This window comes from Glycine max, chromosome 2 (assembly GCF_000004515.6).
Source record: "Glycine max cultivar Williams 82 chromosome 2, Glycine_max_v4.0, whole genome shotgun sequence".
NCBI classification, from domain to species: Eukaryota; Viridiplantae; Streptophyta; class Magnoliopsida; order Fabales; family Fabaceae; genus Glycine; species Glycine max.
Window position 1 is genome coordinate 10,248,737 of NC_016089.4, and position 16,409 is coordinate 10,265,145.

Sequence of the window (16,409 nt, forward strand, 5' to 3'; positions counted from 1 at the left end):
CCGATCCCAAGATTCGGTTCGGGTTGGTCCGAGCCTCAGGTTCAGACTCCCGGCCTGGATGTGTTCGGACCGATCATATATTTTAAATTTTTAAAACTCGCGTAAAAAATAATTTAGTTTTTAAAACTCGCGTAAAAAAAACTTATAAATAAATTTTTTTTAATCAAATAATATTAGTTATATATTTATATAATATATATATATATATATATATATAATTTTAAATTTTTTAATATATCAAAATAAATTAGACTAATTATTAACCCATAGATTAAATTACTAATACACTGTCTCAATCAAATTACTTATTAGACCGAGTTTGTAACTTTGATAGGATGCACATCTTTATCTCAATTTATTTTTATTTTATTTTTTTCCATTTTATGGAACCAATTCTTTATCCGATACTGGTTATCCTTTATTTTGGGAGAATTATTATGAGACAACAATCAATATGCAGTTCAATTCTATGGTAGGAAAAGATGAAATTATAAATAATATGATAAAAAAAATAATAGATGAACATATTTTTTATAAAGAAATTTTAATAATATATTTTTTATCATTTAAAATTTACAGATGAAATACATGAAGAAAAGAAAAAAAAAGCTATGTATCAATCGTGTAATAATATTTTACGATATTATCTAATTACGAATTTATAAATTAATATGTGATAAATTTATTAAATTTTATAAAAATTATTTTAAAAGTTATATTAAATTGATTTGTAGGTGTGAAATTGGTTTATTTTTATACTAGTACTTGATCATTATATTCTTAAAAAATTAAATTACATCATTTTGTATTTCTAATTAATTTCAACTAATAAAAAAATGTTAAGGAATGTATTAAGATCATTTCTACGAGAGAATGTACAATACACTCTTTTAAACATTCTATTATTGATTGAAATATATTAAAACATAAATTAAAATTGTATTTACATTTGGTTACGATGTTATAATTTTCTATAATTTTAATCAATAAGAGTAAATGTTAAAATATATAAAAAAATATATAATGTATTTAAGAGTGCATCACCGTGTGTATCTATCATTTTTTTAATTATATATTTTATCATTCAACTTTTATTATTATGTGATTTTACGAGCAAAGCTTTTTCCACAAATTTTATTGTCTAAATTTTTTAATTTTTGTACATTTTAAAGTTAAATAAAAAAAAGTCAGATGGTAAACCATATGATGTTAAAATACACAAAATTCAAAAATTTAGATTGTAAAATTCACAAAATGATAAAAGTTGAGTGGGTAAAGTTAAAAAAAAAGTAATAAAATTCATAAAATGATAAAGGTTAGGGGATAAGATTTGTAATTAAGTTTTTTTTTTTGGATAGTAATATCTTAGCCTGAGCTATAAGCAAAGAACATCACATGTAAGCGTAGAATATCAATTTCACCTTTGTACTAAATTAGTATTTTTTTTTACAATTATTCCTATAAATAAAACTTATAAACAATAATGGGTTATATTTTTCTTATTGTAACGTCATTTTAAAACTGACTTTCATTAAAGATATTTTTGCAAGAAAAAATAATTAATATAAATAATATTTTAGATTGAAACAAGTCACATCTTTACTTTAACATTAGGAGAGAGTAATATTTTTTTATAGATTTTGTCATGGAAAATATTAGTGAGTATAAATTAGTTCTCAGATACTTAACTTGTTAACATTTTCATTCTATCCTTTATAATTTATAATTTTTAATAAATATAATTACAACAAAATAATACAATTGTCATTTCTATATAATTTTATGTCGCCTTTTGATCATATTGTTTTGCACGTGCAAAACTTTTGTATCTTGCTATTGGATTGGATCAAACCTAAGTTTGAAGATTTCAAACGTAAAAATAAACACATTATTAATTAGTCATTGCACCTGTGCATCAAATGATTGAGATTGTAACAGGGTGAGTTTAATTGTGAGAAAATAAGAGATAAAAAAAAGTGAAATTTTTTAAAATATGTAAGTCTTGTACCTCTCATATTATTTTAATTCAAATATTTTTTTTCAATTCTGTTTTATTCCATTATTTTTTACTCTGTCAAACCAAAACTTCCAAAACTAATCAAAAGACCTATCTAAATTCTCTAAGATTAGAATTTCGAAATAAATAAAAAAATATATAAAATATATACCAAAAATAATTTCAAATTAGTGGAGTATAAAATTTTAGAACGCGTGAGAATTAAACTCTTTCGAAATTATTTTAGGAGAGAAGATACTGCAAGATAACACTTAAAAGTTGGAAGCAATCCTTTATCTAATCAAGGTTTCTACCAAATAAATCCAATCAAAAGTTTGTCATTGGACGTTCATACAATAGTTCATAAAAAAAAGTATATATGACAACATAACTTCTCCATATCAACCATTTTCCGATTGATATGAGCTAATCAAATCAAGGTTTCCACCAAATAACACCAATTTGTCATGGGACGCCCTTACAAAAGTTGATAAAAAAAAATTATATATGTATGGCAGCATATATTCTCCAATATCAGCCTTGTATGACTCCTTCTTGTATACATCCTATAGCCCTCTAAAATGCTTACTATCAAATCACATCTGTAAAACAAAACAAAAGAAAAATGTTGATCTCTCATCAAAGCTTGTTATGCTGTTAAGTTTATGGCAGGCAAATGCAAAAGCACTGATTAGCTCATACAAAATCAACAAGGCCTACATTCAAAATGCCGTTCATTCATAGTAAGAGAGTTTTACAGTTAATATATAAACGGAGATATCATCATAGATTTTGTTCTCAATTAACCAACCAACATGACATGAGAAATTTAGGAATGAAAGATTGCTATTTGCCTTTTCTTTGTAAGGACAGGAGATGGTACCCCAATTCAAAGAAGAAAAAAATTCTTTAGGCTCAAAGAACATTCCTAGAAGACTTACATTTGTCTCACCCCAAAAAGACAATTCAAACGAGCAAGGACTTAAAACTATAACCTGTTTGATGCAAGACCTTATCTTGTTCCATCTGACTAATATCTTGTTGTAAAAGATTGCTATATGTTTGCATATTAAAGTGTATAAAGATTCAAGGGCAAAACAGGTTGCACAGATGGATAATAAAGTAATAGTTGTATTATGCAAGACATCTTCAACATCCTAACAAACACATACACCATAGACCAAGTTCATTTACAGATAAGTTTAACTAGTAGTAAATTTCAAGGATTTCTAAAGAGGAGAAATAAACTATAAAAATATCTATACTGAATTCAACCCCAGTCTAGCCGCCCCATGCATTTGATTGTATCTAAAAATTTTCTAGCGTCAACTCACTAAACACAGCATTTTGTCCAATATTACACATATGTATACCTCAGCACAGCACCGCGTTTTACATGCCCACTTACCCATTGCACATACTTCCTAAAGCCACAAAAACAAATACTAATGGTTAACTATTAGATATAAGCCCTTCATGCATCTTCAACCAAGTGCTTAAGCTATTGGTATCATAACATTATGATCGTGTGTCCAGAGTTTGATCCTTGTTACCCTTATTTTTACGAAATAAAAGTTAAATTTCAGCACAAGACAAGTGGTCTTATTCATTGTCCATGCTTCAATGCCAAAGGGCTTGTGTAAGAGAGTCAAATATAAAATCATCCATGTGTCTTCACCTAATAACTTAAGCTTTTATTTACTACATTAACTAGGGAAGGCCTAGCTTCCAAGTCTCAATTATTCAATAAACACACCCAGAGCCAATGTGAAAGTAAGGAAACCAGTTAGGATTTTTTGACCCATTTCTTTCAAAAATCAACATCAAGAATATTTTGATACAGATTTCCTGGCATGAAATTAAAGTACTCACTTTTCATCCAATCAAAAGGAGTAAATATATACCTAATTTCCAGGCAGTCCTTGCATAGCAGGAAAGGGGTTCCCTAAACGAGCTTCACGTCTCAATTGAGATAAGCGTAATCTTTTCACAGGTACAAATTCTTTTTGTGCTTCTGAGTTCGCTGCTGAAATACATTAAGTTGTCAGATATATATATATATATATATATATGCAGATTCAATAATGATGAAAGAATGCGTAACTTGGACTTCTATTTAATATCAAAATATTTTAATACACATATATTAAACCCATTTGAATATAAAAATTCATGCGTGCTTTGCCAGTAAGGGCATGAAGACCATTTGCACCTGAGCCAGCAACCAGCATGTTCATCCAATTGCTTTGCTAGAATAACATTTATCACATACATTGATATGAATTGAAAAAATATATCACAATCTCTTAAGTCCAATCTTCACCAAACAAACAATCTCGCAACTGAAAATTCTTATCCATTTCTAATGGTACCTGATACAACTCTATCATGGATGCTGTCTAACCTAGTGCAGGATTATTTTTCTTCTTAACATTTGATGCCCTTTTCTCTTCAACACACTCTGCTCTATGCTGGCATGCAACAACCCTGTGATATTCCTTTAGATGCATATGGTTCATATACAGCATCCACTCCTTACTTGTATCACATTTCTCACCTCGTTTCATAGCCACACAGTGCCCATGCAGGCTGGCTATGCACTAGCCCTTATCTACTCCTGGGCAAACATTGCAACAATGGCATCATCATCCACACCATTGTAGTTGGAGAAACATGATACCAATTGGTAAGATCTTGGGAGAACCACACTACAAAAGCTAGCCATTGTAGTTGGAGATCCCAAGACCTTATAACCTCACATTAGAATCCTACACTTCCAAAGTGCAACTCAAGTCCCATACCTTGCAATTAGATCCAAATATAATACATAATACATAATACATCAAACAATGTCAGGTGGCTCATGTGAACAAAAAAGTAAATCATTATATTTCAGCAATGCTGTACTGTTTAACAACTATTGTGAATACCTCATACCTTTTAACCCAGTCAGGCTTGTCCCCATTGCATGCAGTCCCGCACTGGAAACACTTCTTTTACACTCTCTCCTGAACTGTTGCCTCAGTTTTTTAGTCTTGAATGCCCTTAATCGCCTTGCAATACGTTGATGTTCCTTAAGATTTTCAATATCCCGCCTTACTGCAGCAAATTGATGAAGGATCATTTATTGGTTGTAGTCTACCAAAAAATTGTTTGTGCTTAATACCCTAGAAAATGTCAATCTTACTATATATACAATAGTTGCACTGCAGATAAGAATTAGAAACAGACATTCATGACCTAGTATTTTACATAAAAGAATGACTAGTACAATAAGAGACTACTGTACAAATGCAATGAAAGTTAAAGTAAAATAAGAATTTCTTATAGCTTACTTTTGTATATTAGGTAAGAAGAACATAGCTCTACCAATTCTTAACCTAATTTCTTTATGGTGAAATTCATTTAAAACCAGAATTTTAAACTTTTCTTTTTCTTTTTCAATATGACATGTACAATAAATAGAAAGTATATGAAACATACCAACAGATGATTGAATGGCTCCTCTAAAGTTATGTGCAGGCACATCTTCGACAGAAGGACTGGAATCTGGCAGATAAATCCAAATAGCATGAAAATCAATATCAACTGATATATTGAAAGATAAAAATGTATAATTACAGTAACAATCAAGTCAGCATTAGGCTGAGTGTTGTCTTGGCATTTTCCAGGAAGCTACTTCAATCTATTTACCAACTCCAAAATAAAGTTCATCAAAAAACTAATAACTAATAAGTGCAGAATATATATTAATTTGACACTGACTTGTGCAGTATAATTTTAAGAAATCGTGCAGTTTATCTTCACCAAAGAACATAAGCTGGCACTTCAACATGTAGATAATTTGTCATGGTATTGCTAGATTAAGAAACTGTCAACTGAAAAAGAATCTCACCATGCACTTCCATTGAGGAATTACATGACTGAAGAAAACTATCCATTAACTATAATACATAATATGAAGCATTAACATATGTTTCCTCTGTTGAGTAACAGTGACAGAACAAACAAAGTCAAGCATCAGGAGTCATAGGATTCATATTGTTATATATTAATGATATTTAAGGAAGGAATAACATTACCCACTGGAAAGATATTTTTCTTCACAACTTGCCCTGCAAGAACTTGTTTATTATCTGTAATGATTGCAACTAGTTAATCATAGGTTGGCAGACAGCACCAATACAAATGTTAAGGAAAACATGCTTGCTCTCTGCTCCAATCAGTTAATTTGAACTTGAAGTACAAATAAGTTCTCCAACTAGTTTTTTCAAGATTATTCCATAAAAACTAAACTGTTAAATAACATATAGGTGAAGAATATAAGTATGTAACATATTCAAAATCAAACTGTGCCAAGTTCAAGAGTTGTTCCTCTCTTCACACTATTAGTTTCCTCATTATTCACCTTTAAATCTGTTACAAGGCAGACTCTGATCCATATGCTTCTCAGTCCCATCTTTCACTGTTGAATTACCTTTGGACCGAGCTCGATGTTTCATCTGGCTCAATCGAAGTATTCTACCTTTTGGCTGCTCATTTTCAGCCCTAGATATCATTTGTGGTGCCAAATCATTCTTACTTTTACACCGAGCTTGATGCTTTATTTGGTTCAGGCGGATTGTTTTTCCTTGTGAATGTTTGCAGCGGCTATTGTCATCCCTCTCTTGATCCAATATAAGATATTTACATCTAGCTTGCTTCCGAATTTGAGTTAAGCGGGTTCTGGTAACTGCATAACAAAATCCACACTGTTAACTACTTACGTGACAAACTGCTGACAGTCTATCAAGTAGCTCTAGAGAGCATTCCTGATCTATAAACGAAGCAATACAGGTACAGCTATCAAATTCTTCTCACAATGGTATTCTAAAGTGGAGAAAAATGAATAAAGGTAGCATCACTAACCATCCACATTGATATTGCTAGCATGCTCTTGTGACATTTGATCGATCAGGTCACTTTGTAAGTCTGCATTGATGGAAAAGGACACAACATTAGAAAAAGGACGAATTTTTTATATCTAATAATTATTCTCTAATTTAATATTTTTTTATAATAGAATAATAAAATGATATATAATATAAACTTAATGTTCTAATCTTTTATTTATTTTCATAAACATTATATGACTCTCTTAATTTAGAAGTACAAAAATCGCCCTCCCTTTCCTTTCCCTCCAAACCACTCCCAAACATGCCCTAAATAAAGTCAATCATAATGAATTCCAAATTTTTAGACTGTCCGGATTTACCTTTATTTTTTTGGTTATTTGTATGCTCCCCAGCCACACTATCTTCAGATTGTGCTACTATCTCAGCAGATTGTGCAAGAATCAACAAGTCATTAACACATGCCTCAGAAATCTTTGTCTGAGGTATCTGATTTCCTTGTTGTTGGGCCTCCAAACTAATGCTATCTCTGTGCTTCTCAATCTTTCCAGATAGTTCACTGTATTGGCTATAGCGGTTTTCTAACAATTCCCACCGAAAATCAGGCTGCTGCTCCAGCTCTTGAGCAGTCACATTCAGATCAAGATTTTCATGAAAATTATTAAACCACTTTTCTTGTTGACCATGTTTAAGTTGCTCATTTTTAATCATTGTCATCTTCCAATGATTTGAGCAGTAACAGGATTCGAACACAGAAGCACTATATCTGTCTACAACAGCTTGCAATCATATGTTTCTACACCAAAAAAAAAAAAAGGATTGGTAAAGACAAAAACAAATAAACATCAAAAAACAAAAACAAACAAAGCTGCAATTGACTCTGACAATTCCAATAAACACACACACACACACATCAAACAAAGAGCACAAACACACACATATATATCAAAGAGTACACACACAGATACATATATTAAACATAGAGTGTGAAAGGTGAGGAAGCCAATCCTGAACATTAATATAATAATATTAAATAGTCAAGATTAGTTCTTATTACCTCATAAGCAATACACTCCTTATCAATCAAAAACGTAAATAAATAAACCCTGCTTTGTTGTTAAGAGATGGTAAGGCTAAACCCTGGTGAACTCAATGAAAAACAGCATAGTGGTATCTGAAAATGAGTGCAAACAGTACACAAAAAATTCTAGAACTCTTTCAAGTACTTATATGCTGATATTCTATAAAAGTTTCAATCTTTACAACCAGAAGTCAAATTCAAAACAAGCAAACATCACCCAAGGAAACTTTTTCATGCACTCAAAACATTTCCAAAATCCACATGCCACAACGCGATCGCGATTTCGGCTGCAACTTCAAGGTTTTAGGTTTTCGGAGAGTCCACGGTTGCATCAGCCGAAGCATGGTTGCATCGGCCAAAGCGCAACCAGCCACAACCAATAATTGATCGCTTTGGCCGATGCACCACCAGATCAGCCAAAAGGCAACCAAATTGGCTGATGTGCAACCGTATCAGCCTAAATGCGATCGCATCGGCTGAATTTGTCTACAATTTTCCACAACATCAAAGAATGCAACAAAACCACTATCACAACCGTGACCACAATTTAAAATCTTGTCACACAGTGTCAAAAGTAGTAACAATCATAGCACAGAGGATTTCATTTCAGCATCAGTTAATCAATCCACTTCAATAACCATAAAAATTGGCACAGTTCTGCAAAGCGGTAAAACAAATGAATGTGGGGACCCAAATAAATAAATAAATAAACAAAATGGCAGGCATTTAGATGAAAGTGACAGCAGAAAAATTACACAGTAACACTTAGCAACAAAAACAAGTACAAGTTTTTTTTGTAGTGTGTGTACCTTTTTGTCTTCTTGAGGTTGAAAAAAATGGACTGAAGTGATGAGACAGAGAGACAAGGTGGTTGGTTAGTGAGATGAGGACAACAAATAAATATCTGAAAAGAAAAAATAAATAAAAAGGAAACAAACAGCCCTAAACGGAGACTCCGAGGAATCAAAAAACACTAGTGGGGCTACTGGCAATGTTCAAAAGGAATGTCCCTCTCTTCTTACTATGTGAGTACTATGTGAACATCGGACAAAAAAATCATAATTAATATTCAGATTGAACGGTTTCGGTTTTGGTAACGGTTCCCCAATCATAAAACAGAAACTGGCAATAATAATAAGAAAAAAAAAAGACGCATTTAAATATTTTTTTTAATCTTGCTTACTAGTGAAGTATAGGTTAACAAATCAAAAATAAAAATAATTATGGTGAGACTCATAATATAAAAAATAAATAAACAACATTACTTTTACGCGTTTCAATAAGAAAAATAATTTTAATTTTTTAATCAATGTTATAAAAATAAATATTGATTAACATTTGTTTTTTTTATTATTAGAAATAAATATAAATATTTAATATTGTATTATATAATACTCTTATCATAATTTTCGTTCTAGGTTATTTTATATAAATTAAGAAAACTTAATAAATGAATGAAAGAGAATAATCATATAAATCCATATAATAATTTTATAAAAATTTGTTAGTTTTTGTTAATGAGAAGGATTCAAAATCATGACCTCTCTCTTCTCTCATTTGGTTAACCATCAAATTAATCTTATAAATGAAGATAATAATAATTTTATAAAACTAATTTTATGATCATTAATTCATTTTAAATTTGTAACTCATACCATTAATATTATAAAGAATATAAGAGAAAAAAAAGCAAGTAATGTTATATTGAAAGGTTAAAATGACAATTATTTTTAAAAAAAACATCTTACACAAGCATCATTATGAAACAAAGGGAGTAATATGATTTTTTTTTTTTGCTAAAATATAAGAATAGTCTTTTATCTTTTTTTTTTTGTTCTAAATTGGTCTCCTAACTTTTAAAAATTTAAAATTGATCTCTTATTTGATTCATGACAAGTTAATCCTTTTCAAAAAATTGATTATTTTTACATTATATTTTAACACGATTTTGAACTTTTTTCTAATCAATTCAAAATGTGAATTTTTTTTGTATTAAATTCACCTATATAAAAACTATAAGAATCAACTAATGTTGAAAGCAAAAAAAGGCATAAATGTAGTGAAAATTGCATGATAATGTGTCTCATAAATAATAAGAAAAAATATAACATTAGATTTTTAGTTGATCATCAAACTCAATTTTCATGCATTTTTCACCTTATTTATGTCTTTTTTTTTTATCGAACATTGGTTGATTCTCATAATTTTTATATAAATGAGTCTAATGAGATAAATTTCACATCTTAAATTAATAAAAAAATGTTTAAAATCATGTTCAAAAATAAAAAAATAATAATTAGTTTTTTGAAAGAACTAACTTGTCATGAATTAAATAAGTAAGAAATGATTTTAGAACTTTTAAAAGTTAAGAGACTAACTTAAAAAAATGTTTAGGAACCATTTATATGTTTTGGCCATTTTTTTCTCTCACTTATCTTTTCGAATATTAAATATGAACATCTAACAAATGTCAGAACAGATTTTTCCTTTTTGAGTATTTTGTTTTTTTTCTGGATTTTTTAGTATTTTGTTAATTATAGAGTTTTTGGTTGTTGGGCACTTAGGGGAGATTTATTTCCAAGTTCAAACAATTTCTTTGTATTTTTTTTTGTATTAAGAATATCTTTTAATTACTAGTAGTTGTAAGTTTAGAAATTATGAAAGTTTTTTTATCAGACAGAAAGAAGAAGAAAGTAAATACAATATCTTCCAACAAAACATTTTTTCATATGCACGATCAGAAAATGATACTTATTTACTAGTTTAAATTTTAATTTTTTTCAATGTATTAAATTTATATTTTAATAATTTTAGACGTAATTTTTATAATTTTTTATTAAAACATTGCTCTGTAATTTGTGTAAAGAATCGATCATTATATTTTCTACTTAGTAAAGTACTAATTTGTATGATTACCAAATAAATAAATAGAATCTAATAACTTATATTCAAATAACAATTTTTTGGAGCATAAATTTAAATGAAAAACATCAAGATTTAACATCGTATATATTTACATTCCCTTTTTAGGGAATATATATACACTCCTTGAAGTTTAATAAAATTTTACTCAATATCTCTCTTTCCCACGTTTAATTTTACACTCTCAATCAATTAAAAATTAATTTAAATGTGATTTTTAAATAATTATTATAAAAATGGATTTTATCATCATACATAGCACTCTAGTTTTAATGGTGTCATGTTCAAGCCCCAAATATGCACTTGTATTAAATATTAAGAGCGAAAACTTGATTGCATATAATAGTCTACTTATTCAAAAAGTATCCCTTTCTATGGAGGATTCCTATAGTCTCATGCAAAAAATAATATATAACAATTTATAACTAAATTACTTACAAAAAGTTTACTATCTTTTTTATCCCTAATTTTTTTTAGTTCACAATTAATTTAAATTTTGACGGGTCAAAATGAACTTTTTATCTGATATCACTTTTAGTTCATGATTCTAAGTAACACCATTAACTAATAATGTAACAACAATATTGATAATCTATGACTTGTTACACAAAATTATTTAATTGTGATTTTTCATTCATTAAATTATTTATTTAATGCAATGAAACATTAGCGACAAATAATTCAAAATCATAAGCAATTAATGTCAGTATAATTACTATTTAATTCAATACTAATGCGGTCTTATCTTCTTTTTTATATGTTCATGTGATGTTATCTAGAATATGTTATGTGGGTCAAGCATGCCTTAATAAGATAAGACTTAAAAAATGCACCAAGACTAGTTTTAAACATGAACCTATCTAAAATAATTCCAAGTCAAAATGAGTTAGTTAGATAAGACGGAACAATTGAAAGAATATTAAATTTAAATAAATGGTGACTTTCCAAAGCAACTTAGTCAAATGTGAATATTGGACTAGATTAGTTGCACGGTCCCATTATGAGACAAATTAGCCAAGTCACTTTGTATTTGAGATCCAGGAAATGTATTGTTAGTGTAAAAAAATTTTACGCTCTCAATCCATTAGAAATAACTGTATGTGCCTTTTAGTGGTCTCTAGTTCAAATCTTGAGTACACAGTTATATTAAATATTTAAATAAAAAAGTTTGTTGCACATATAATTTTATCCAACTCAAAAAGGTTTGCCTTCCACATATAATGCATGTAGCCTTAAAAAAAAATACATAACAATCTATGATTGAATTATAGAATAAAAACTTTTGCACTACCAATACATTTAAACTAAATTTCTTTTTTAATAATGATATTTAATGGTATAATCCCTTACTCAGTATTCTTTTTTAACTATGCTTTGAAATTTATCATCATAATTTCAATCATACAAAAACATATAGCTATTTTTTCCAATCAATTATTTATTTTATGCATTGAAACATTAGTGACAACTATTTCAAAATCGTAAATAATTAATGTCATTCCGATTGTTAGCTAATTTATTACTCATGTGGTCGTATCTAGAGTAAGATTATATGGGTCAAACAAGTCTTTATAGGACAAGACTCTACTAGATGTATTTTTTTCAACATGAACCTATCAAAAATAATTTCATGTCAATATGAGTTAGTGAGATGAATGAGTCACTAACACTCATGATCAATTATAAGAATATTAAATTGAAACAAATGGTGATTTTCTAGACTAACAGTTTAGTACAACAACTAATCCCAATGTGAATAGTGCTTATATTGGTTATAGGTCCCATTAGTTGTTGGCTAAGTTATGGGCATTCAAAATCACTTTCTGGTCAATAAGCTAATGAGACACAATGGATCACAAACACACCTAAAAAATAGTGTTTTTTTTCTTCAAAAAAGCACTAATGGGTCTTCATAGAATGAAGGCAAACCATCCATATTGTCCCAATGGGTCTTTGTAGGACAAGACTACTCTTAGAACAAATGAAAGTTTGAAAAAAAAAGAAAAAAAAAGCTTCAAGTCCCACATCGCTCAGGATAAACACTTGAATAGTGTTTCATTCCCTATATATAGATAACTCATTTCTTCTTTTTTTCCTTGCCCCACTTGAGAAGCATTTCCTCAACTTTTCTTTCTCCCTCCCATATTTCAGTCGGTGCATTTCTGGCAAACTTCTCCCTCTTTCTTTCTGTCGCTCTAAAATTTTGGTTGCCTTTAAGAGTGACTTTGTAAGTCATATTTTTCGGTTGCCTTTAAGAGTGACTTTGTAAGTCATATTTTTCGGTTGGTTTTAAGAGTGACTTTTTAAGTCACATTTTTCGGTTGGCTATTAGAGTGACTTTTCAAGTCATATTTTCGGGTGGCTTTAGAGTGACTTTTCAAGTCATACAAGAGAGTGTAATTCTAGAAAAGGTTCCCTCAGTGCAGTGGGAATCTTATACAGTGATCTGAGCTGTTTTATCCTGGGGACGTCGTGGTTCATAGTTTGCTTGCACAATTTTTGGCAGTGTCACGAAACGTCTTAAAGAAAGCGACATTGTCCGTGACTCAGCCAGTAATTTTTTCGGTTTGCCATAAACTATTGTTATAACAATTTTAAGACACTTTTGGTTCTGCTATGGCTACCGTAGATATTACTGGCTCGAACAGCAATGACCTCAACAAACCTTTAAGGTTTGAAGGGTATCATTTCAAACGTTGGCAACAAAAGATGATGTTTTATTTAACTATGAGAAAAGTTGTCTATGTTTTGAACACTGATATTCCAGTGGTACTTGAGGATGTTGAGAAGGAAGTGAAGGATAAAATGACTATGGAATTAACTCTCTGGAATGAAAATGATTACCTATGCAAGAATTTCATTCTGAATGGGTTAGCTGATGATCTCTATGATTATTATAGCCCATATAAGTCTGCCAAATTAGTTTGGCTGGTTTTGGAAAAGAAGTATGATACTGAGGAAGCTGGGACTAAAAAGTATGCTATTAGTCGCTACCTCAAGTATCAAATGACTGATGATAAATCAGTAGAGTCTCAATTCCATGAGATACAGAAAATTGCTCATGATATCATATCAGAGGGTATGACATTGGATGAGCAATTTCAGGTTGCTGTCATCATAGACAAATTGCCTCCTGGCTGGAAGGATTTCAAAAACCTTCTCATACACAAGACCAAAGAATTCTCTTTGGAGTCTCTGATCACACGTCTACGCATTGAGGAAGAGGCACGCAGACAAGATCAGAAAGATGAAGTGTTGGTTGTGTCTCACAACAACACTAAAAGGAAGAACACAGGTGCAGTTCTGAAGCCTATTGGCAAAAACTTTAAGAATCAGAACCGCAATGTGAGCAATACCTCCAACCGCAACAAGAACCCCCCAAGGGTCCAACATGCTAGACAACATCCACCTGCCAAGAATAATCCCGGTGAGCCATTCCTCTGCTACAATTGTGGCAAACCGGGACATATGGCACGTAAATGTAGAAATCCTTCAATGACAGGTGCTCCCCAGGCTAACATGACTCAAGAGCCATACATAGCTGTGATAACAGAAATCAATATGATTGGAGGATCAGATGGATGGTGGATAGACACTGGCGCCTCCCGCCATGTCTGCTATGATCGTGCTATGTTTAAAACATACACGAATGTTGAAAATAAGAAAGTGTTGCTAGGTGATTCCCACACCACTACTGTTGTTGGAACTGGAGATGTTGAACTGAAGTTTACCTCTGGAAAGACTTTGATTCTCAAAGATGTGATGCATACTCTAGAGATGAGAAAGAATCTGGTTTCTGGTTTTCTTTTAAACAAGGCTGGGTTTACTCAGACGATAGGTGCAGATTTATTTACTTTGACCAAGAATGGGGTATTTGTAGGGAAAGGGTACGCCACTGATGGCATGTTCAAATCTTGATATTAATAAAGTTTCTCCTTCTGCTTACATGCTGTGTGATTTTAATATCTGGCATTCTAGACTTTGTCATATAAATAGTCGTTGCATATCTAATATGAGTAACTTAGGTTTTATTCCAAAGCTATCTTCAAATCACTTTGAAAAATGTGTTTTTTGCAGTCAATCTAAAATAACTAAGAAATCACATAAATCAGTAGTTAAAGAATCTGAGCCATTGGATTTAATACATTCTGATATATGTGAATTTGATGGAACGTTGACCAGAAATGGAAAACGATATTTTATCACTTTTATTGATGACTGCTCTGATTATACATATGTATATCTTATGAAAAATAAAAGTGAAGCGCTTGACTTGTTTAAGTTATTTGTAACAGAAATTGAAAATCAATTCAATAAGAAAATAAGAAACTTCAAAGTGATAGAGGCACAGAGTATGATTCCAGCTTGTTTAATGAGTTTTATAATTTGCATGGAATCATACATGAAACGAATGTTCCATATTCACCTGAAATGAACGGTAAAGCTGAAAGAAAGAACCAAACTTTTACAGAATTAGTTATAGCTACTATGTTGAGTTATAGTTCAACATCTTTTTGGTGGGGCGAAATTTTGTAAACTATTTGTTATGTGCTAAATAGAATCCCCAAATCAAAAAGCAAGACATCTCCCTATGAGATATTAAAGAAAAGACAACCAAATTTGTCTTATTTGAGAACTTGGGGATGCCTGGCCTATGTAAGGATCCCAGATCCTAAGAGGGTTAAACTTGCAAGTAGAGCCTATGAATGTGTGTTCATTGGTTATGATATTAATAGCAAAGCGTATAGGTTTTATGACCTAAACGCAAAAAGTGATCATAGAGTCAAATGATGCTAATTTTTATGAAAATAAATTTCCTTTTAAATTAAGGGATAGTGGGGGTACTTCATCCAATTATCTTCCTGCTATTAGTAGTGAAAATCTTGCACAACCAGAACCAGATATAAAGCCTCGAAGAGGTAAGAGAGCAAGAACTGCTAAAGATTATGGGCCCGATTATATGGCTTATACATTAGAGGAGGATTCATCAAACCTCCAAGAAGCTTTGTCTTCTTTGGATGCTGACTTGTGGCAAGAAGCCATTAATGATGAGATGGATTCTTTAGAATCTAACAAGACATGGCAATTAGTAGACTTGCCTCCTGGTTGCAAACCAATTCGTTGTAAATGGATCTTGAAAAAGAAACTAAAACCTGATGGTACTGTGGATAAATACAAGGCTCGCCTTATAGCCAAGGGTTTTAGGCAAAGAGAGAATGTGGATTTCTTCGACACCTTTTCACCAGTCACTATAATAACATCTATTCGGGTGCTAATATCTCTTGCTGCTATTCACAGTCTAGTGGTACACCAAATGGATGTTAAAACTGCTTTTTTAAATGGTGAATTGGAAGAGGAAATCTATATGGAACAACCTGAAGGGTTTGTGATTCATGGACAAGAAGATAAAGTCTGCAAGTTAGATAAATCTCTGTATGACCTAAAACAAGCACCTAAGCAGTGGCATGAAAAGTTTGATAACTTAATAGTCTCGAATGGGTTTAAGGTGAATGAAAGT

General features: G+C 30.7%; 1 protein-coding gene across 3 annotated transcripts; it reads right to left on the reverse strand.

Moving 5' to 3' along the window:
- Positions 1-2,285: 2,285 nt before the first annotated feature.
- Positions 2,286-9,072, reverse strand: LOC102660588 (uncharacterized). 3 transcript variants are annotated; one of them, XM_006574844.4, is made up of 9 exons: positions 8,779-9,072; positions 7,251-7,684; positions 6,905-6,967; positions 6,405-6,728; positions 6,079-6,132; positions 5,480-5,545; positions 4,934-5,095; positions 3,901-4,019; positions 2,286-2,598 (listed from the first exon to the last, which is right to left on the reverse strand). In XM_006574844.4, the coding sequence occupies exons 2-8, from the start codon at positions 7,603-7,605 to the stop codon at positions 3,901-3,903; spliced, it is 1,143 nt and encodes a 380-aa protein (XP_006574907.1). In that variant the 5' UTR covers positions 7,606-7,684; positions 8,779-9,072; the 3' UTR covers positions 2,286-2,598. The 3 variants fall into 3 exon arrangements, with proteins under 3 accessions (XP_006574907.1, XP_006574906.1, XP_014621904.1); XM_006574843.4 differs by having other exon boundaries at positions 3,901-4,022; positions 8,779-9,071; XM_014766418.3 differs by lacking the exon at positions 6,079-6,132 and having other exon boundaries at positions 3,901-4,022; positions 8,779-9,071.
- Between the last annotated feature and the right edge of the window lie 7,337 nt (positions 9,073-16,409).